The sequence below is a fragment of the Lactuca saligna genome, chromosome 5 (genome assembly GCF_052625555.1).
Source record: "Lactuca saligna cultivar CGN05327 chromosome 5, ASM5262555v1, whole genome shotgun sequence".
Lineage (NCBI taxonomy): Eukaryota > Viridiplantae > Streptophyta > Magnoliopsida > Asterales > Asteraceae > Lactuca > Lactuca saligna.
This window is the reverse complement of record NC_136421.1, coordinates 260,192,195-260,215,196: the sequence shown is the minus strand read 5'-3', so window position 1 is coordinate 260,215,196 and position 23,002 is coordinate 260,192,195. Positions and strand designations below refer to the sequence as shown.

Below are 23,002 nucleotides of genomic sequence, written 5' to 3'. Positions count from 1 at the left end.
TGATTTTTTGGTTCTAAACTCACTTTATCCGGTTCCAACCTACCTACTTTGATGTTTCTGGATTTTCCAGTTCTAAACTTACTTTACACAGTACCATACTCGGAACCGGTTCCTATATACCGATCCGGTTTCCGGTCTTACAAAATCCCGTTAACCCGTTTCCGGGTTTTTTGGGTTCGGGTCCATCAAGTCCGGGTTTAATCCCACTTTCATCCCTACCTCCGGTCTAAGTTACACACACGACCACATCAATATTTAAATAAGGAAATGAAGTCTAGAGTAGTGCTATAAAATATGAACTATATTGCGTTGCTGTTCTAAGGTTGCCACTTCAATTTCTAAAAGCGAAAGATCACATTGTTGTGATTTAATGTCGTTCAAGATGAACTTTAATGAATACAACCTATCTAGAAAATGGTTAAACTGAGAATGCATGCTCAAACTCGTGCTGTTTAACAATATTGATTCATTTATCACTAATGATGATGATACTTTTATATTTGGGATGGAGATGAAATAGTTATCTCTTAAGACCAAATGCAAATATTTTATTTTTATTGCTTTGTGAGCTTGTTTAAGAACAATATAAACAAGTGATTCATTTAAACAACCCACACAAAATATGAAAATTCTAAATATTAACGAATGATAAATTTTGAAAAAGCACATAATATGTTACATTTTGAATAACATTCGCTACGGACATTTCTTTTTGATCAAAACATAATGCAAGGTGCGAACACTGTAACGAACAATACAACACTTATTGTTATAGAATTTATTTCAACAAACAACAAGTGTGATGTGTAATTTGTTTACCTATAAAGGAGAATACTAAAATTAGGTCCTCAATTTAAAGGGAGTGTTTTGGGAATTGAACTATGAGAATTCGTGGTAACTATTTTGCGAATATGATGTTCGTGTTGTTGTATTTTCAAAATAAATAAGTATGAGAAATGTGAAGAAACTCATAAATAGTTATGTTAAATAAGATGCAAGATAATTAGGGTTAAGAAAAGCTAAACATAAATTTCTCATATAATTTAACAAAAACAAGCCCTCACGCCAAAGACAGAGCAACATCAATTCCAAAACCAACACCAAACAAGAAAAAACTTCCTCACAATCCCCTTTATCTCACACACACACTGAGATAAAAGTTCTTCCTCCACACGGCGCAATCAAAGAGGCTTCCCGGTGGTTTTCTCATTCTCCATCTCCCCTACACTCACCCATACACAAACACACAGTACATACAATACATACATGCTCTCCCTTTCCGTCTCTCTCCTTCCTTCTTGACAACCCAATTGAGGGACTCTTCGCTTTCTTCCTTCATTACATAGACGAATTACCTCATATAATCTAATCGCACTGACATACCCAAGGGAAAAAATAGAACAGCGGCGGCGACTTAGGGTTTTTTTGGGTCTTCTTTTGATTCAACGGTTAAGGGTTAGTCTAATTTTTGACATTTCTTCGCCAATATTACGAATTTAGAATACCCTTTTCTTGATTATATCGGTTGTGTATCGAACAAACAGAACCTAGGGTTTCGATTTGTTTTACCTGTTTGTGCCGCTTCAAATTTTAGGGTTTGATTCTTCTATGTAATGGGCTTGAAGTGTTCATCAAAAAGGGATATATTTTGTGTTTCTCGATGATATAATACGGTTCTGTTTTCTGGTAGTGCTGATTGAACTTATTTATAAGATGAGGGTCTTGTAAGTTCGTTCAGTCTTGAAATATGAATACCTTTTAAACACTAGAAACGGTTGTTGATCTCTGTTCTCGATTACAATCCAAATTACAGTAAATACCAAGGGTAGAAGGGGTAACACGAGCCCTACCTAACTGTGTACAGCATAGTTTTTGATTCTTTTATCCGATACAGTGGTGCTCTTGAAAGAGGAGTTAGAACCTTAGCTTAGGATTTGCAGCTTTGGTTTTTTCACACGGGCTTCCATAGCTGGTCTTGACTCTTGACTCCTAAAGTGGACGAAGATACACACAAACTTTGTTGGAGGGTGTGGATTTTATTACTCAGATGCACATTTGTCCATTGTTATTCTGTTCTTATGATGTTCAGTACTAGCTATGGAAAGAAGTGAGCCAACATTTGTCCCCGAATGGTTAAAAAGTAGTGGAAGCTTAAACACAACATCCCATCAGTTTCAGTCATCTTCTTTACACTCAGGTAAATCTTTTCAACATCTATCAAGATTCAAGAATCTATGTTATTATTCACCATACGACCATACTTTTTTCTGTTTTTCTTACCTATCTAACTATCTTCTTTTCTAGACGAACAAGGTGCATCAAAGGCCACAAGAAACAAATCGTTTGTTAACATCAATGATAACGATTTAGGTCGCCCTTCTGTTTCAGAAAAGACAACTTCCTCATACTTCAGGCGAACTTCTAGCAACGGGTCATCTCATTTAAGATCTTACAGCAGTTTTGGGAGGAGCAACCGTGACAGGGATTGGGATAAAGACATAATACATGATAAAGAAAAGTCAGATAATAGCCATAGGCATCGTGATTATTCTGATCCTTTGAGTAATATTCTACCAAGTAGGTTTGAAAAAGAAGGGTTAAGACGTTCACATTCAAGTGTATCTTCAAAGCGTGAGTCATGGCCAAGAAAGGTAATATCTGACAAGAATAATCACAACAATGGAAGGTCTGTTGGCATTGGTAATGTGAAGATTGCTTTTGAGAGGGATTTTCCATCACTTGGGGCTGAAGAGAAACAGATTGATGGTGAGATTGGGAGGGTTCCATCTCCAGGGTTGACTACTGCTATTCAGAGTTTGCCGATTGGTAATGCAGCGGTGATTGGCGGCGATGGGTGGACATCCGCCCTGGCTGAGGTGCCTGTGATAGTTGGGAGCAATGGAAGCAACACCTCTGTTCAATCAACTGCAATTCCTTCAACTACAAGCATGACAACTGGTCGCAATATGGCTGAAACTTTGGCTCAGGGTCCTCCTCGTGCTCAGACTGCTCCTCAGGTATAAAAGACATGAATGCCCTTCTCATCCTCATCATTGAAAACTTGTCTACTACTTCTGTGTAACAAATGCAATGCTACCATAGTATGTATCATGTACTTATTACATATTGTTGTGTTCATTGTAGTTGTCTGTTGGAACTCAAAGACTGGAAGAGCTTGCTGTTAAGCAATCCAGACAGCTGATTCCCATGACTCCTTCATTGCCTAAAGCCTTGGTAAGAATTTTTTCAAATCTTCTGTTGATTATTCGTCTTTGATTCTAAGGGTATGGCATTACATTAGAATCAATAAGTAATATGATCTAATTATTGTATGCATTCAAATATCTTGATATTGTTATTTTTGTAATTGTCTTTTTAGGGATCAAACTCTTCAGATAAAACAAAGCCAAAAGTTGCACAAATACAGCTTCAGAATTCTCACCTTGTCAACCACACACACTCTCCAAGATCCATTTCTACTAAAATTGACATTTCAAAAACATCTTCTGTGGGAAAACTACACGTGCTTAAGCCATCACGCGAAAGAAACGGTGTCACTCCAACTCCAAAAGACAACTTGAGCCCAACAGGTGGTGGTGGTAAATTACCAAATAGCCCTCTTGCTGTACCCTCGGTTGTTGGGCCCGCTCCCTTGAGAAACAACAATCCAGTGGCTTCGGCTGCTGAGCGGAAGCCTGGTGTAGCTTCTACACTCGAGAAGAGACCTTCGTCTCAAGCTCAGAGCCGAAATGACTTTTTTAACCTTATGAGGAAGAAATCAATGAGCAACAATGCCCCTGTTACCTCTGATAAGGTTGGTGTACATGATCCAGTGGTGGAGGGGTCCAGTGGGGCCCATGAACCTAAGGTTGATTTGGGTTGCAATGGGGAGAGATGTACTGAAAATGGAAAGAATAATTCAAGCTCTGATGCCATTCTTTACTCAGAGGAAGAAGAAGCAAGATTCCTACGTTCATTGGGTTGGGAAGACACCACTGAGGAGGAGGAAGGACTTACAGAGGAGGAGATAAGTTCTTTTTATCGTGATGTTAGTAAGGTAAAAAGTAAATCCTTAAACATAAACATAAAACATGAAATTGTATTTGATTATATATGTATGGCGTATTCTGAATGAAAGTTTTGGTGTTTTGTGTTGTAGTATTTGAATTTGCAGGCAGCTTCCAAGATCTTGAAAGGGACACAGACAAAGTTACTGATGCCACTCCACACACAAATGGGAAAGAATGGTGATATTTCATCTGACTCAAAGCTGGAATCTTGAATTTACTTTCTTGTTTTTCTGTTTTTTTTTTTTTTTTTTTTTTTTTCTTTTGATAAACATGGGAATGGAAAAGTAAAGTAGTAAGAGAGATGAGAGAGGAGGAAGGGAATGGATTTGGAAGTTTTGAAGTCCTTACAGAGTCGAAGAGGGGAATGAGTGAATAGGAGGAATAAGTACATATATGGTTTTGTGCTTTCAACTGTGTTTCTTTAAGCTGTCTGAACCCCTCTGGACTTGTGTGGGATCTTTCTGATAAAAAAAAAAAATGAGAATAGGAAAAATAGCTGCTTATTGTCTTTTTCTTTGAGAAGGGTCAATTAAACGAAAAATAGCTTATGGTTTATTATTTATTTTTGAAAAAGAAAAAAAAAAGCAACAAGTTTACTTTTATGTGCATTCCTTGCCCATTTTGTTCTTATTTTGTGTTATTTGATTGCCATGAACTTGGAGCGATGAAATCCATCCATTAGTTCACCATTTGTGGTGATGAGGTGGCACCTCACCATGTTTGTGAATGCCACCTCATCTCACTACAATGTGGTGACCATCACAACTGGTTTAAGACCCCTTCAGTGAACGGGTTAACCGATATATAATATTAATATTTTATTATTAATATAAATAACTCTTAAAATTTCCTGTCATTTAATTTACTTAATGATTTATAGCATTGGGATTATCTTTCACAATATTTATGTAGTTTTGAATCATGAAATAATTATTTTGTATTTTACAAAATTTATTTAAAATACACTCTAATATGTATTAAGTATATAGATTTCCTATAATAGATTAATAAACAAATGAGCACCCTTAATTATGTAGTATTATTATCATCGATTTCTTCAATTCCCTCTAGACATCATTATTCATTATTATTATTATTTTTTACTTCTTGTTAATATTTTAACAAACAAAAAGGGGTAAAACTACATTATGAAAAAATATACTATCCTCATTCTAAATTAATTGTTCATATTTGACTTCTAAAGTATTTATTTTTTAATTTTGATATTATATATTTTTGTTTTGATAGATAATACTTGATACAAAATATATGAATGAATTGTATTTTAAATATCTTTTCACTATGATAAGTTTTAATAAGTAATATATAACACAAATAAAAATATTTAAAATCAAAGTAAAGAAAAGACTTTAAAAGTCAAAAGTGAACAATTAATTTGAAACGGATAGAGTATTATTTTTTTATAAAATATATCTTTTTAACCTATTTAATATCATAGAAATGTAATGTTTATTTTAATCTTAATTGTATAAATAAATATATATATTATAGAAATTGTATAAGAAAAAGTCAAATATATATGAGCTCATAAATACCTTAACACATGTAGGATGTTGAGTGTTCTCCATTGAATGTTATATCTTCCATATAATAATCATGATAATTGATCGTTTATGGATCTTATATTCCCGATACAATAATCATGATAGATGATGGTCTAATGCTCAAAACAATTAAAAAACCCAATTGAAAGAATTTTTTTAGTTAATGTTTTTGAAAACGGCAAACATATATAAAAGATAACACTTTACATCAAGATGATGCAAGGAAGTACAAAATAAAACAGAAAAATTGAACAGAACAAAAGAAAAAAATTATAAACAGATAAATGGACAAAAATTCCAAACTCTCCGATCCATGATTTTCTTGGTTGGTATTTAGAGATGTTAAATTAGGACACTTTTATCATATTTAAAATGTGAGAATGAAAAGAAGAAATATTTGTATCAAGTTTTATTTATTTATTTATTTATTATTATTTTTTTTAATAAATCGGTTGATTTTGCAATAATTAGGAGAATTTAAATTTTGCCAAAGCATTGTTTGTTATTTAAATTATTTATTTATACAATATGTTCAATTAGATTTAATTTTTATATTATATCAAATGCTAGAATTTAGTTATTTTGTAAATTTTATAAATATTATTTACTTTAATAAATGAAGATTTTTTTTTGCTACATGTCACATTCTCATTTAATTTGTCAAATGTCATTTTATGGTTATTTTGAATTAATTTTTTTCGACATGTCATTTTATGAATTTTATTATTTTATTAAAATTCACATAATATTTTAATGTAATAATAAATGGATATCGATTTAAAAGAAAAAAAAATTAATTTTAATAATTCATTATTTTCTTATATATTAAAGTTCTTAACCTTTATATTTATTTAATTTTTCAAAATTTTAAAATATCAGTTAACGCCTATTGCATCTTTTAAGTTGATCATTTGTATGTTTTTTTTTGTTATTTTATTTAGTAAAACATGTATTCACTATTAATCAAATATAAATACAAAGTTATGTAATCTCCTATATCATGATGCTTACTGATAATATAAAAAGTATATATATATATATATATATATATATATATATATATATATATATATATATATATATATATATATATATATATATATATATATATATATATATATATATATATATATATATATACTAGCCGTCTACCCGCGCAAAGCGGCGGATGGCGAATAATTTTATCTCTTTAGAGTAAAACCATTTTGCGTTCACTCCGATAAATGAATATTAAATGACATATATTTTTCAAGAACATTACCATACCATATTAAGAGGGTGTTTGGCTAAGCTATTTTAAAACAACTTATTAGGTTCCACATCACTATAAGTTAAAAAAGTGTTTGGATTAAAATAACTTATTCCGGTGGGGAACCTCTAATACGTTATTTTTTCATAAGTTACCCTACACTTACTTATTAACTTATAAGCTAATAAACTAATAAGCAATAAACTTTTTTGCCAAACACCTCCTAAATGGTTAGTACTTCAATTTATACATATACCCAAACCACTTGTACTGTTTATCGTCCTCTTTTTTTTTTTTTTTTTTTTTTTTTTTTTTTTCATTTTCCTTAATTCATTTATTAATTTAATGTCCTACTAAGTAAAATGCTAAAATATATAAATAATAGTTTATAAAAATAAACCTTTAGAATGTCAGGTGTTGTGATTCAAAAGTCGATAAATAGGCCTTTGAGAAGACCAAAATACTCAGGTGTCAACTTGTTCATTGTGATTTTAAACCAAGTTTGGTCACAAATTAAAACATTTTCAACGATAATATGTAATTCAATGATTCATATTGATTTAGGTTCTCGAAACCTTAAAATATTGAACAAAATCTATATAGAACCTTATAATAAGGACAATAATCACCGTAATCAAGAAGTTCATGTGATGAAACGTGATAGTATAAGGACCAATGATGAAAAATGTTTCGTTTTTAGACTAAACAAGATGAAAAATAAACAAACTACCTTAATCATGTCAAATTTTGTGTTTAATCATTCTTTGCAAAAGTAAGGTGTCAAAATATACAAACTAATGATAATACAATGCTCTAACTGTCCCTCTTGGTTGAGTTCTTTGAACCTGCAAAGTCAACACATTAAAGAAACATAGTAAAAACCTTTTTAGGAACAAACCTGATATAATAAAAACTTCACCCAATATAATTATACGATAAAAATACAAAAAGTAAAAAATGATGAAATCAATTACAAGTAAGGATTAAAATAAAAACCTGTTAAGAAAGAGTCATCTGCAGGAGGGATATTTGAATCAACATGTATTTTTTGATGGTTTCAAATTTTGAATTATCCGAAATTCAGGGGAGGAGATAGCATTTGTTGAGAAATATAAGGATTCAAAACACAGGTTAAAATTTAATATTATTTTATTGATGATTACTTGTACTATTAACTTAATGATTTGAACGTCTTAAAAAAAATAATATTATTATATTCTATCTATTTTTTAGAAATAGTGGGATTTCTTTTATAAGATAGTAAATATATATATATATATATATATATATATATATATATATACACACACACACACACACACACGAACGAAATCACAAATGAAATTACATTTGTTAACCTATTTTAACATACCAAACTTATCAAATGAAGGGTTTTTTTTTTATTTTTTTATTTTTTTATTTTTATTTTTATTTTTATCATTTGTCACACCATCATTTAATTTATCAAATGTTATTTTGAATTAATTTTGTTTTCACATGTTATTTTATGAGTTTTTTTATTTATTAAATTTCACATAATATTTTAATGTAATAATTGCAATAAATATAGTAATAAATGAATATCAATTTCGTTAATAAACTTACCTTTTAATTTCAAACTTCCTAAAATTAAACCTTATTAGTTTTTTTTTATTTCAATTTAAAAGATAAAAAACAATATTATTATAATAATTCATTATTTTCCTTATTTTTTCATATAAATTCAAAGTTTCAAATATATATATATATATATATATATATATATATATATATATATATATATATATATATATATATATATATATATATATATATATATAGGTTCAGGTTCATTTGAGACTATTATAATTTTGTGAAACCGTGAGATCAAATCTAAAAATAATTTTAAAATGCAAAATAAATGGAAAAATCCAAAAATTCTTTTTTTAAATATTATTTTCGGAACTTGAATTAACTAAAAAAAATAAAAAATATATATAAAAAAATAAAAAAAATAAAAAAAATTCCGTTTTTTTTTGAAAAATACGTGAAATATTCTAAATAGAATATTACACTGGCATATTCTAAAAAATAATTTTAAAATACAAAATAAATGGAAAAATCTAAAAATTCTTTTTTTTAAATATTATTTTCGGAACTTGAATTAACTAAAAAAAAAAAATTCTATTTTTTTTTGAAAAATACGTGAAATATTCTAAATAGAATATTACACTGACATATTCTAAAAAATAATTTTAAAATACAAAATAAATGGAAAAATCTAAAAATTCTTTTTTTAAATATTATTTTCGGAACTTGAATTAACTAAAAAAAAAATTCTATTTTTTTTTGAAAAATACGTGAAATATTCTAAATAGAATATTACACTGTATATATTCTAAAAATAATTTTAAAATGCAAAATAAATGAAAAAATGAAAAAATTCTTTTTTTAAATATTATTTTTGGAACATGAATTAACTAAAAAAAATAAAAAATAAAATAAAAAAAAATAAAAAAAATGCGTCTCACGGTCTCACAAAATATAGGTAGTTTCAAATGAACCTAACCCTATATATATATATATATATATATATATATATATATATATATATATATATAAATTAACCCATATATATTATATAGATCTCACAAATACTATATTATATATTATTATCAAAACCTAGCATGAACATAATATAACATACTAACATATAACATATATAAAGAAAATGTATAAAGAAAATGTAGTAAAATGTGTTGGATAAGGAAAAAAATGTTTCTACCACTAAGGCTTTTATAAAGCAACAAAATCATGTTGTCCCTTTGAAATCCACATCTGATTCACAAGCAACAACATTTACAATCAAACATCAAGCTGCATCAGAACACAAACCAACTTGGCTTTTTTGCATCTTCACTTTAAACAAAATACAACAAATCTATTACAATTGAGCATCAATCCATTTAGCCTTGTACATAATACATACAAAATTAAAAACTCACAACTCACAATACATATTTTCATATCTAAAAACTCACAAACTAAAAGCAAACTAATTAACCTCATTGCTGCACACATTCTGTTTTACATTTGGAGTTTTGAAAAACTAAATGATCTCATGTAATTAGCCCTAACTAAATGCTGGGTATTTGTAAGAGTAAGAGATTGCAACCGTGATCAGATCTAGCTGAGGTGAAGCTGGTGGTGAATAATTTTGCTGTACATTTTTACATTCTCATCTCTTTATCTTAACTTGAAAAATACAAAAAACCATTAGTAGTTTGACACACACAAACATTTAGCACATCACCATAAAAAACATTTCTTAAATCACAATATGATTAATGGCTTATATGAACATAATATTTGATTATTTAATATGAAAATTACCCAAAAACGAGACTGTTAACACATAATTAAACATATAAACATAACATATAGACACATTGTTAAACATAGATAAACGAAAAAAAACATTAACTTTACAAACACCTAGTTGATCATCTTCAATGGACCCATAATTCTTTTAAAACTTGCCTTCCAACATAACTCGATCAAACAAATGAACTATGTGGTTGTGATGCTTAGGCATTTGAAAAGTGTTCTAATCCAGTGTAAGATGAACAAACTTAACTTTGTGTTCTTATACATATAAATAAAAATGCAAATTTCTTGTTTCACATGAGTTTTCCAACTTATAGTGGAAAAACTTCTTGAATCCTAAGAACATAAGAGGTTTGTCATCTTTCTCTATGCTGTTCAGATTTAGTCCGATTGGTTTTTATGTACAAATATAAAACAATCAAGGGTTTAAGTCAGTTTTGGTCACTTAACTTTTGGTTTTGTGCTCATTTGACCACTTAACTCTTTTTCAGTTTTAAAAGGTAATCAAACTTTTGGCTTTTTGCTCATTTAGTCACTTAACTTTTGGTCTCGTCACATTTAGTCACCTAATTTTTAATATTATGCTCATTTAGTCACTAAACTTTTAAAATTTTCAAAAGTTTAGTGATTAAATGAGCATAATTTTAAAAGTTAGGCGACTAAATGAGCACAAATCTAAAAGTTAAGTGACTAAATGAGCACAAAGTAAAAAGTTTGATGACCTTATAAAACTTAAAAAGAGTTAAGTGACCAAATGAACACAAAACCAAAAGTTAAGTAACCAAAAATGACCTAAACCCAAATGCAACATCTAAGATTACCTATATTTAGGTAAAATTAGATTAACTCAAATTCAATACAGTTTCTTTTTTTGCCCCTAACACTATGCTAGCTTAGCAGTGGAATGCTTCATTCCTTCCCGGGTTCCATAATACCAAACCATATCTATGCATAATAGAGACCATGATTTAACATGGGAAGAGTTAAAAACTATATATGTGCAAATAAATGAAAAAAAGGTTGAATAATTTATTATGTTCTCTAGTTGTTGAGCAATTTTATTTGTCCAGAGTCCAGTCTCTGCCTTTATAGCTCTATCTAATGGATCAACTTGATTGCCAACAAACTTTTCCCTAAAAACTTCACCCCTTCATCTTCATGTACATCACAAGAATGAAACAAGTGCAAGACCAATAAGCATAATGTATGATTATCACCATTTAAAAATTTATTGTACTTACCATCCCATACAGGGCCGGTCCAATGGTATTTGATGCCTAGGGTGAAAGTGTTTAATGATGCCCTATAATATGTAGTATATAGGGTATGTCCATACAATCACAATCAAGTGATATTTATATATTAAAAATACAACATACATATATATATATATATATCATGTAGCCTTAACTAAAATACATATCTTAACAGTTAAAATCAAAAGAAAATAACAAGTAGCATGAACTAAAATGCCACTAAGGACAGTGAATACTAAAATGCCACCAAGGACATTGGATACTACTACAAGCAAAAAGCAACTTTATAAACCAAAAAACCAACAAAGCAGCTAGAGATCAAAGTACAAACAAACTAAAGCAAGAAACGTAGAGGTTGAAAAAAATAACATCTGCTAAAAGAAAAAACAACTAGCTTACAAAGATTCTAAAACAACAAGGGCAAAAGGGTCAAAAAGGGTTTTTGGAAATCTTGTAATCCAGACAATCATTTCTAACACAGAGGATACAATAGATTTTTTTGGGTAAAACACCTATACTTGTCCTACTGCATTGACATAAGAATAGAGAAACGCCATCTCGAATCTTGGAGCAAACAATGAAATCAGCTTGAGCTATCACCATGACAACTGACTCGAGATTATGACTCCCATTTCATCCTCATTTTCATTTGGATGCAAATATAGTCTCTTAAAAGTATAAACAGATGTAAGTTCATGTATATAAAAACATAGGTATGACTTCTAGTAGATGAGTTTAAGAGATCTTATCGTTTATGAGCATTGGAAAAGTCAGACTTGAGTTAGGGGGGGGGACATCAGAGTCTAATTGTTGAAGCAGTCTCCTTGCTTCCTGAATTGGTGTGAAGAGATGACGTCTCCTCATCTTCTGATTTTCAAAATTGTCACTTCATATTATTTTGTTTTTTTTTTCATGAGGCGATACGATGCCCTACTACAAGACTCACTTTTGGATCAATATTTGGACTGGAATTAATATTTGACCCATAATAACATAATAGTTGGACCAAAATTAATGCCCAATGTTTTTATGATGCCTTGGGCTGTGGCCCAGCTCGTAAAGCCCTTGGGCCGGCTCTGATCCCATACAAATCTGTTCCATGTATCACTCCAAGAATAAGCTCCTCTCCTAAGCTTAGTGACCCTAAAAACCATGCTTGTTACATCATTTCCATGATTAATCTCCAAAGTTGAGCAATAAAAGGGAGAAATTAAACAAATTAAATATGAAAACATAAGCAATGCTCAATGAATATGTTTTGGTAGGTAGGTATATTTCATTGAAACATTTTAGCAAACACTTGGCGTACATGTAACCAAGTCCAATAGATATTAGACATTTCTTGCTTCTAGACCAAAATTAGCAACAAAATAATTTGTTGCAAAATTATACATCCAACTTACATTCTCAATTAATTGATTCAAATATCATACAGATAAAAATATCAAGAACAAAAACGTACCAGTGCTGTGAAAAAACATATAAAACAAAGATGATGATGGGGTGGTGCTCGTTGATTTGGAAAATATCATCTGGGAAGAAATGTGGTGGTGGAAGCCAAAGAAAAGGTGAAATAGAATCGTTACCCAAGGGAACATAATAGCAGTAGCCAACAACCGGTGATGGAGGTGGAATCGAGTATCAATTGACGATATGGAGGAGAATAGTTGAAATCACAACAGTGAACAATCTTTGCTAAAAATGTTCAATCAAATAGAAAATCCCACATCAACATAGTTCAGTTTATCTTGTAAGATCCGAATTATGCATACCTTTGAGATCCGAGAAGTGATTATTACTATGGGTAGCGAGAGCCTCAATAAGCACACAAAGAAAGGCGAATCACATATCCAGTAAATGTCACACAAAAACCTTAGAATCAGTGGGTGTTATATAACGACAATTTAGGGTAAATGTGGGCGGTTGTATGATAGATATGGAGGCGTGTTGCGGTTGATTCCACTCTCCATTCTCAACTTTATGCAACTTTGGGGAAGAAGACAGGAAGGATACATGAAAAAAATGCAAGGTTAATGACGTGCTAGGAGGTTATTGACGTAGTTGGAGTTTGAAGACGATGGTGTGGCTGAGAGGAAAAAAAACATGCAAATAGGGATTTAGAACGGTTGTGATGAAAATTTGAACGACCGAACGGTGGTAAATGAAAAAGCGGTTATCGATGTACCATTCTTAGTTATGGTTATCATCATACAACAATTAGAAAGGATGATACGCAGAAGATAACCTTCCGAACTCGTTATGGTCATTACGAGTTCGTGGTGAGGCCCTTCAGGCTCACTGATGCTCCATCCGTGTTAATAAATCTCATGAACTGCATATGTAGGCCTATGCTGGATCGGTCTGTGATTGTGTTTATTGATGACATCATGGTCTATTCCAAGACTTAGGAACAACATGAGGAACATATGAGAGTGTTATTGGAGACTTCAAGGAGGGAGATGGTTGATGCAAAGTTCTCCAAGTGTGAGTTTTGGTTGTGCGAGGTGCTATTTCTGGGGCACCTTGTCAACCAGAACGGTATCGTGGTCGATTTGGCCAAGGTTGAAGCAGTGACGAGGTGGGAGGTTCCACGATCCCCATCAGAGATTAAGAGTTTCCTTGGATTGGCAGGTTAATATCAGATATTCATTTAGGATTTCTCCAAGATAGCGGTTCCTTTGACCCGGTTGACGAAGAAGACCATCACATTTCGTCGAGGCCTCAGCAACATACAATTTTTGAGACCTGAGACAGAGGTTATGTAAGGCACCGATCCTGATCCTTCCAGAGGGTGTTGAGGAATTTATAGTATACTGTTATGCATCGATGATGGGTTTGGGTATAGTCTTGGTGCAGCAGGGTCATGTGATTACATACGCTTCAAGGCAACTGAAGCCTCATAAGGTGAGCTACCCTACATATGATTTGGAGTTGGTGGATGTGGTTTTTGCCCTTGAAATTTGGTGACATTACCTCTATGGGGGTTCGTTTCACCATTTACACAGATCACAAGAGTTTGAGGCACCTTATGGATCAGCCAAATCTGAACATGAGGCAATGTAGGTGGTTGGATGTGGTGAAGCATTATGATTGTGAGATCCTTTACCACCCAGTGAAGGCCAATGTGGTGCCCGATTCTCTCGGCCGCAAGGCAACTACCATGCTGATTATGGGCATTTGTCTAAGGATGACCGTGATTACTCCGCTTCTGGAGCGGATTCAGGAAGAGTAGGTTGAGTCAATGAAGGAGGGTCACCAGAAGAGCGAGAATATAGTGCGCCAGGTGTCTTTATTCGATTATGACAGTCGGGTTTTATCGACTCTTCATCGGAGGGTGTAGGTTCCATATTGGGATGATGTGCGCCAGGTTTTAATAGAGGAGGCACAAAAGTCGAGGTTCTCTATTTATCCTGGAGCGACAAAAACGTATAGAGATCTCCAACTTGATTGTTGGTGGCACTGCATGAAGCAGGATGTAGCCTGGTACGTGGAGAGATGCTTAACTTGCAGAAAAATCAAGGGCAAACACCAGCGTCCTCACATAAGAATGGATCCCTTAGGTATTCCCGTTTGGAAATGGGAAGAGGTCACGATGGACTTCATTATGAAGTTACCATGGGCGAAGTGTGGAGTGGATTCGATATGGGTCATCGTGGATCAATTGACCAAGAGCGCACACTTTATTCCTATCCAGGAGAGTATCTCGGGTGATAAACTAGCCGACATCTACATTAGGGAGGTTGTGGCATGGCATGGGGTGCTAGTTTCGGTGGTTTCTAATAGGGATGTGTGGTTTACTTCTAGGTTCTGGAAGAGATTTCATGAGGAGTTGGGTACTCGTCTGTATTTCAGCATAACTTTCCACCCGCAGACTGATGGTAAAGTGAGTGGACTATCCAGACCGTGGAGGACATGCTTCGGGCATGTGTACCGGATTTTGGAGGGAGTTAGGACATGTATCTTCCCTTGGTAGAGTTTTCATATAACAACAATTATCACGCCAGCATTGATTGACTTCCTTTTGAGATTCTTTATGGGAGGAATTCTAGGACCCTGATATATTGGGGTTAGGTCCATCAACAAGTTATGGGTATTTCGAAGGTGGTACTTTGGACGAACGAGTTAATTCAGTAGGTTTGTGGCAAACTTCAGAAAACATAGAGTCAATAGAAGAGCTACGCAGATTGATGCCGACCAGACTTAGAATTCCAGGTTGGTGACATGGTACTCCTGAAGGTGTCACCTTGGAAAGGTGTCATTCGATTCAGGAAGTGGGGTAAGTTGGGCCCCAAATATATTGGTCCTTTCAGGGTATTAGTCTAGGTGGGCAGGGTTACATATCATTTGGATTTACAAGAGTAGTTCAGTCAGATCCATAGCACTTTCCATGTCTCCCAACTATGGAAATGTTTGGTCGATGATTCCGCAATGGTTCCATTGGAGGAAATTCAGGTGGATGATTGCTTGAATTATTGTCACACCCCCAAACAGGAATGGCATAAACGTTCAAGCATGGTTGAATTCATGTGTAGTATCACAAAAATGCACAATAGTAATCAAAGTACAACATCTATTACATTGATAAAATATAAATTTACATTCGTGTTCAAATCATTGTATATTTGACACCAAAAAGTATAATTAAAAGACATAATTATATGAAACTCTGTCTTCCTCAAAACTTGTGGGTACATGTTTATCGATTTCCTGAAAATACAAGTAGTTTTGAAAAGAGTGTCAACAATTAAGTTGGTGAGTTCATAAGCATATTTGTCATTAAAATATGTTATTTGTTCCTTTGAAAAATTTAAGTATGTTTTCCCCAGAAATTCCTATATTTTATGTTGTATATGTATTTGTGTTCTGAAATAGTATGATCTTGTTTTATATTCCCATAAAACTATGAAAACCATGTTTTCTTTGTACTAGAATAGTATTATGTATTTGTACTTGTATGAAAACTTGTGAAATTGTAAATATCTAGATTCATCAATTATAGTTTTATTTATATAAAACTATGTGAAGTTGTTTACTTATTTTTACACTAAACGCATTATTCAATACCAAATTGTGAGTTATCATAACCATGCTTGATGACCTAAGTCTCGCTTGAAACACGACGTTCTTTAGGCGTCGAAATATGATATAACAATTGTCACCACAGGTCTGCCGACCTAGTTGTAGCGAGCACCTCTGGTACGGGATTGTCAGTCCCGTATAGATCTATACACAAGTGTCATGCTCCCCTCCAGGAGACTCTGGTTATAATTTTCAGGACTTTTGTTTTATACTTAAATATGTACTTGAAGTGTGTCTCACAAATGCTATATTGATATTTACATGTAGAATAATGAAAAATATCTTTGTAATTGATAAATCGTAAATATCTCATAAATTATATTTAATATAATTTATATGGTTATTTTCGTAAGTTACTCTGAATATGTAAAGAAACATGTAGTTCAATAAACTGTATTGATAAGTATGCATGACTCATAAACTTATACCTGTTATAGTTTATATGCTTGTTTTTGTATGAAATCCCGAACTGATAAAATAGTATGTTTATTTTAGTAAAATAAACAATCGTAAACCATTTGAATAATTGTATAATTTATACAAGATTTCTTGTATTTTACCTGTATTTCCCCCTAAAATATTTATAAAGATAGTAAAAATAAAAGGGTATAACCTCACTTGATGAGTGGTGATTTGGGTAGCGTTTTGTTTCTAGGAAGGACTTTTCTTGACGAAACTGAGAGTATTTGATGAAAAGTCGGCTTCATGCAGGCAGAGTTTCAGCTAAAAGATTGAGGACTTCGGGGCTTGCTTCAGGTGGTAGGGAGGTTTCGGGACTTCGGAGGGTTTAGAGAGACTTAATTGAATGTTTAATAGGATGTAGGTTTTGAAAAGTTTAAACTGAATTCGGAAGCCTCACATCCTATTTATAGCGGGCTGGAATATTGATTTACGCTGGGCGTAAATATTGGTATGCTGGGCATACTAATGAAAACCTTAGTACGCTGAGCGTAATTATCGTACGTGGGGCGTACTAGTTTGAATCTTATTAGAACTTTGGTCGTGGCGAGGCTACGAGATACGCGTCAAGGCTTGGCGTAATCTTCTTATACGCTGGGCGTACTAGTGTGAGTAGCAGTACGCTGGGTGTACGTCTTCCTAAGCGGGGCATAGTCCCTTTGATCAATATCTGAAGTCACGGACGTGTCTGACACGTGTTGCATGCGAGGGTAAGGGTGACGTGGGCAATCCGAGGCCTAGTCTTCGAGTACGCTGGGCGTGCTTTAATTTTTGAAACTTAAAAAATTCATAACTTTTGCATACGAGCTCCGGTTTTGACGTTCTTTATATCCACGCGTAGGTGAGACCATGCTCTACAACTTTTGTTTAGACGCCGTCTACTAATTTTGAATTTATTTTTAAAGTTATATTTTTAACAGGCCGGGACAGGAAAAGTCCGTTAAAAATTCATAACTTCTTTATCCGACATTCGTTTTCGTCTATCTTTTTACCATTGTACTACTATTGACGAGACCTTGAATTCTTGTTTAGGTTATTTCGAATTTTGGGCTATGTACTACTATGTCATGTCTTATAAAAATAATAACTTCATCATACGAAGTCAGATTTGGACGTTCTTTTTATGAACACTCTCGGTTTAACGAATACTACGACTTTCATTTAGAGAGTTAAGGCTAAAAAGCATTTGATTGAAAAGTCACTTTTTATGCTAAACAGTGTTTTGCCAGTTTTGTCGCGGATTTTCGATTAGTCATAACTTCTTCGTTATAACTCGGATTTCAGTGTTATTTATATTTTCGGAAACCTTGTTACAATCCCTACCACTTTATTCATCCCAATCAAGATTATTGAACAATTTATTTTTGACGTTTATTTTCATCTCAATAAACTTCTATTTTTATTATTTCAAAATAATTTACAATTTGACCAAGACTATTACATTGAATTGAAATATAGAGTTGTTATATTATCCCCCTGTTAGAGGGAATTTTGTCCCAAAATTATTTCTAAAGTGGTACTCATGGACTAGGGAAAAGATGTGGATATTTTTGTTTCATCTGATCTTCCCATTCCCAAGTGAATTCAGGTCCTCGTTTGACATTCCAGCGAACCTTCAGTATTGGTATAAGACTTTGTTTTGTTCTTTTGATTTCCCTATCCATAACTTCCACTGGTTCTTCTATGGAGTGCAGACTCTCGTTTAATTCAATTTCATCAAGTGGAATTACAAGAGTCTCATAAGACAGATACTTATTGAGATTTGAAACGTGAAAAGTGGGATGAATGTTACTGAGTTCATGCAATAGTTTGAGTTTATAAGCAACCAGACCAATTCTAGCAAGAATCTTGAATGGTCCGATGTACCTTGGACTTAGTTTTCCACTTTTGCCAAAGCGTATCATTCCTTTCCAGGGTGAGACCGTTAGCAAGATGCGGTCACCAACCCAGAATTCCAAAGGTTTTTGTTGTTTATCTGCATAACTCTTCTGTCTGTTTCTAGAAGTTTTCAATTGTTCCTGGATTTGTACAATCTTGTGGTTTCTCAAATGATCTCGGGACCAGTTAGACTATTGTCGGTTACTTGGTTCTTGGCTAGTTGCGTATCGCCTACTTCAGCCCAACACAAAGGAAATCTGCACTTACAGCCATAGAGAGCTTCAAAGGGTGAAACTTTGATGCTAGTGTGATAGCTATTGTTGTAGGAGAATTCAACTAGTGGTAAATGGGTATTCCAAGCTTTATACTAAATCTATTATATAAGCTCTTAACATGTCTTCCAACGTTTGTATGGTTCTCTCACTTTGCCCATCTGTCTGAGGATGGTAGACTGTACTCATGTCAAGATTTGTTCCCAAGAACTTTTGTAGTGATTGCCAAAACCGCAAGGTAAATCTACTATATCGGTCAGAGATAATGGATATCAGCATACCATGTAATCAGACTGTCTCTTTAATATACGTCCTTGATAACTTCTCTATTTTGTTAGTTTCTTTTATTAGCAGGAAGTGTGCAGAGTTGATTAGTCTGTCAACAATTACCAAATGGTATCATAACCACACATTATCTTGGGTAACTTATTTATGAAATCCATTGTAATCAGTTCCCACTTCTATTCGGAGATTTCTGGTTGTTGTTGTAGACCCGAAGGCTTTTGGTATTCTACCTTGACTTTGACACAAGTTAAACACTTTCCCACATAAGTAGCAATTTCAACTTTCATGTTTGGCTACCAATAGAGTTTCATAAGATCCAGATACATCTTGTTTGAACCCAGGTGAATGGAGTATCGAGTTTTATGGGCTTCATTCATGACAACATCTCTATAACCACCAAACTTCGGTGTCCAGATCCAATTTATGAGATAACGAACTCCGTCACCCTTGATTTCCAAGTTCTTTTACATCTCCCTTAGGGCTTCACCCGTAATGTTCTCAGGTTTCAAGGCTTCCAGCTGAGCCTCCTTGATCTGTTTGGATAGATGAGAATGGATGGTCATGGTCAGAGAATTTACTCGATGACTCGAGTACTCTTTCCAACTAAGGGCATCTGCTACCACATTGACCTTTTCGGGGTGATAGCGAATCTCACATTCGTAATCATTTAGTAGCTCTACCCATTGTCGTTGTCTCATGTTAAGTTCTTTATGGTCAAATATGTGTTGGAGGCTTTTGTGATCAGTAAAGACTGTGCATTTCATACCATACAGGTAATGCCTCCAGATCTTTAGAGCAAAAACCACTACTCCCAGTTCGAGGTCGTGTGTTGTAAAGGTTACTTCATGGTTCTTAAGCTGTCGCGAGGCATATGATATAACCTTTCCTCACTGCATAAGAACCAACCTAACCCTTGTTTGGACGCATCCAAGTAAACTACAAAATCTTCTGTCGCTTCAGGGAGGGATAAGATCGGTGCGCTATAAAGGGCTTGATTTAGTGTCTGGAAAGTAGTTTCTTGTTTCTCCTTCCAGCTGAATGTCACACTTTTTTGGGTCAATGTGGTGAGTGGCTTAGCAATCTTTGTAAAGTTTTAAATGAATCTCCTGTAGTAGCCAGCTAGACGTCGACACTAACGAATCTTTGTTGGGGTTCGTGGGGTCGTCCAATTTTCAATAGCTTTAATCTTGGAGGGATCAACATGTATCCCTTCCTTGCTGAATACATGACCTAGGAATTCCACCCTTCGAATCCAGAATTCACATTTTGAGAACTTCGTGTACAATTTCTCTGCCCTTAAGGTTTCCAAGACTTGTCTCAAGTGTTGGCTGTGTTCTTCCTTACTTCGGGAATAGACTAGTATATCATCAATGAAAAATATAATGTACTTGTCTAAGTAAGGTCGATACACACGATTCATCAGGTCCATGAATACTGCATGCACATTTGTTATACCAAAGGGCATTACTACGAATTCATAGTGACTGTAGCAAGTTTTGAAAGCAGTCTTTGGAATACTATCCTCCTGGACTCGTAGCTGATGGTATCCTGATCTCAGATCAATTTTGGAGAAGAGACTTGTCCCTTGAAGTTGATCAAAAAGGTCGTAAATTCGAGGAAAAGGGTATTGGTTTTTAATAGTAAGTTTATTCAATTCCCTGTAGTCTATACACATGTGAAACGATCCATCCTTCTTTTTCATGAACAAGACCGGTGCTCACCAAGGTGAGAAGCTTGGTCTGATAAAGCCTTTACTGAGAAGTTCAATTGACTGGATAGTTCCTACATCTCTGAAGGTGCAAGACGATACTAGGATTTAGCTACGGGGGTAGCTCCAGGGATCAAGTCGATTCAGAATTTGACTTGGCGTTCAGGAGGAACTCCTGAGAAATCTTCAGGGAATACATCAAGGAAATCACAGAATTCAGGAATATCCTTGATGTTTTTCACTTCTTGTGTTTTATCAACTATGTGAGCTAAGAAGGCACAATAATCATTGAGAAGATACTTCTTGGCCTTGATGCAATAAATGATTTGAAGATTTGCACCAGGTTTGTCGCCATAGATAATAAGGGATTCACCATTTGGTAAATTGAGGCGAATGGCTTTTTTGTAACATAGAATATCGACACGATGAGGACTTAACCTGTTCATGCCGATGATGATGTGAAAGATTTTTATGGAAACCAATATAAGGTCTATTTGGAAGGAATAATTGTTTAAAGTAAGTGTACACCCTATGTATATATCGTTTGTGCTCCCGGTGTTTCCATTATCCATCTCTACAGTGAAGGTGTCTTTTAGGGATTGGGGATTTTGTTTTAGTAGATGTTTGAATTTATGGCTCACAAAACTTTTCTCCGCACCACTATAAAAAGAATGCATCCATAAGAATTGTTGAGAAGAAACGTACCGGTGACCATGGTAGGATCTGCCATTGCTTCTTCGTAGCCAATTGCTAAAACTCTTCCTATACCCCCAACATTCTTCGTCTTTGGACAATTTCTCTTGTAATGCCCGATTTCGCCACATCTCTTGTAATACCCCCATGGCAGTATGCCCCTTCTTGTTGCAGTTTCTTCAGTGCATTTCCCTGCAAACTCCTGTATGATGGAAGTTGCACTTATCATACTTCGGCAAAGTTCCAACATATCGACTTGGGGTTGCTGGAGTAGCAGAAATAGTGGTAGATGTAGGATTAGGAACAACAACAGGAATAATATCAGTGTGTAATTCCACAGTTTGTTGCTTCTTAGAAGGCTCTTGCGATGATTGCCCCTTTTGTTTATTCTAAACCTTCTTTTTGCTACTTCCTTCTTTGGATTTCTCAGGAATGGCTGGTATGGAATCTTGAATAACTCCATGATCCACTAATGTTTGTGCTAGAGGTTTGACACTATCAAAAGTAAGTGGATTGGCGGCAACAAAAATTCCTTAAGTCGGGGGAGTTAATCCCCATATATATCTTTTACACCTTTTTATTCTCCGCGGTGACCATCCCGGAACACAGTAAATCCAGGTCATTGAACGTAGCAGTGTAAGCAATGATATCGGGGCCCTTCATCTTCAGATTCCCGAGTTCTTGTTCTAGTTTTTGCATTTCGCCCCTTGGGCAGTATACAACTATCATTATTTCTTTCAAATCATTCCAACCCAGACTGTTGGCTATCAGGAGATTCAAGGACTTGACTTGGGTATTCCACCAAGTGAGTACTCTGTTTGTAAAGGTGCATGCTGCAAATTTTACTTTGCTAGACTCGGGGCATGCGTAGATTTAGAATATTGATTCAATTTTCTTGAACCAACGAGTTAAAGTAATGACACCTCCCATGCTATCAAAGGATCGTGGTTTAGCATTGGTGAAATCCTTGTATGAACATTCCTTAGGATGATCATGACTATCCCCATGATTACAAGGATGGGCATCATTACTTGCCCCATTGATGCCACTGACATTGATCTGTGTTATTGCTGCTGCCACGGCGACAACTATTGCTACTTGAAAGACAGCATCATCATATTG

At 33.9% G+C, this 23,002-nt stretch overlaps 2 protein-coding genes across 2 annotated transcripts; one reads left to right on the top strand and one right to left on the bottom strand.

The window, feature by feature from the left end:
* Positions 1 to 1,064: 1,064 nt before the first annotated feature.
* Positions 1,065 to 4,672, top strand: LOC145047541 (uncharacterized). The gene is made up of 5 exons (XM_078995834.1): positions 1,065 to 2,197; positions 2,305 to 3,017; positions 3,145 to 3,234; positions 3,380 to 4,057; positions 4,160 to 4,672. The coding sequence occupies exons 1-5, from the start codon at positions 2,098 to 2,100 to the stop codon at positions 4,280 to 4,282; spliced, it is 1,704 nt and encodes a 567-aa protein (XP_078851960.1). The 5' UTR covers positions 1,065 to 2,097; the 3' UTR covers positions 4,283 to 4,672.
* Positions 4,673 to 21,330: 16,658 nt separating this feature from the next.
* On the bottom strand, positions 21,331 to 22,579 carry LOC145046574 (uncharacterized). Its single transcript, XM_078994859.1, has 3 exons — positions 22,454 to 22,579; positions 21,889 to 22,082; positions 21,331 to 21,847 (listed from the first exon to the last, which is right to left on the bottom strand). The coding sequence occupies exons 1-3, from the start codon at positions 22,577 to 22,579 to the stop codon at positions 21,331 to 21,333; spliced, it is 837 nt and encodes a 278-aa protein (XP_078850985.1).
* Between the last annotated feature and the right edge of the window lie 423 nt (positions 22,580 to 23,002).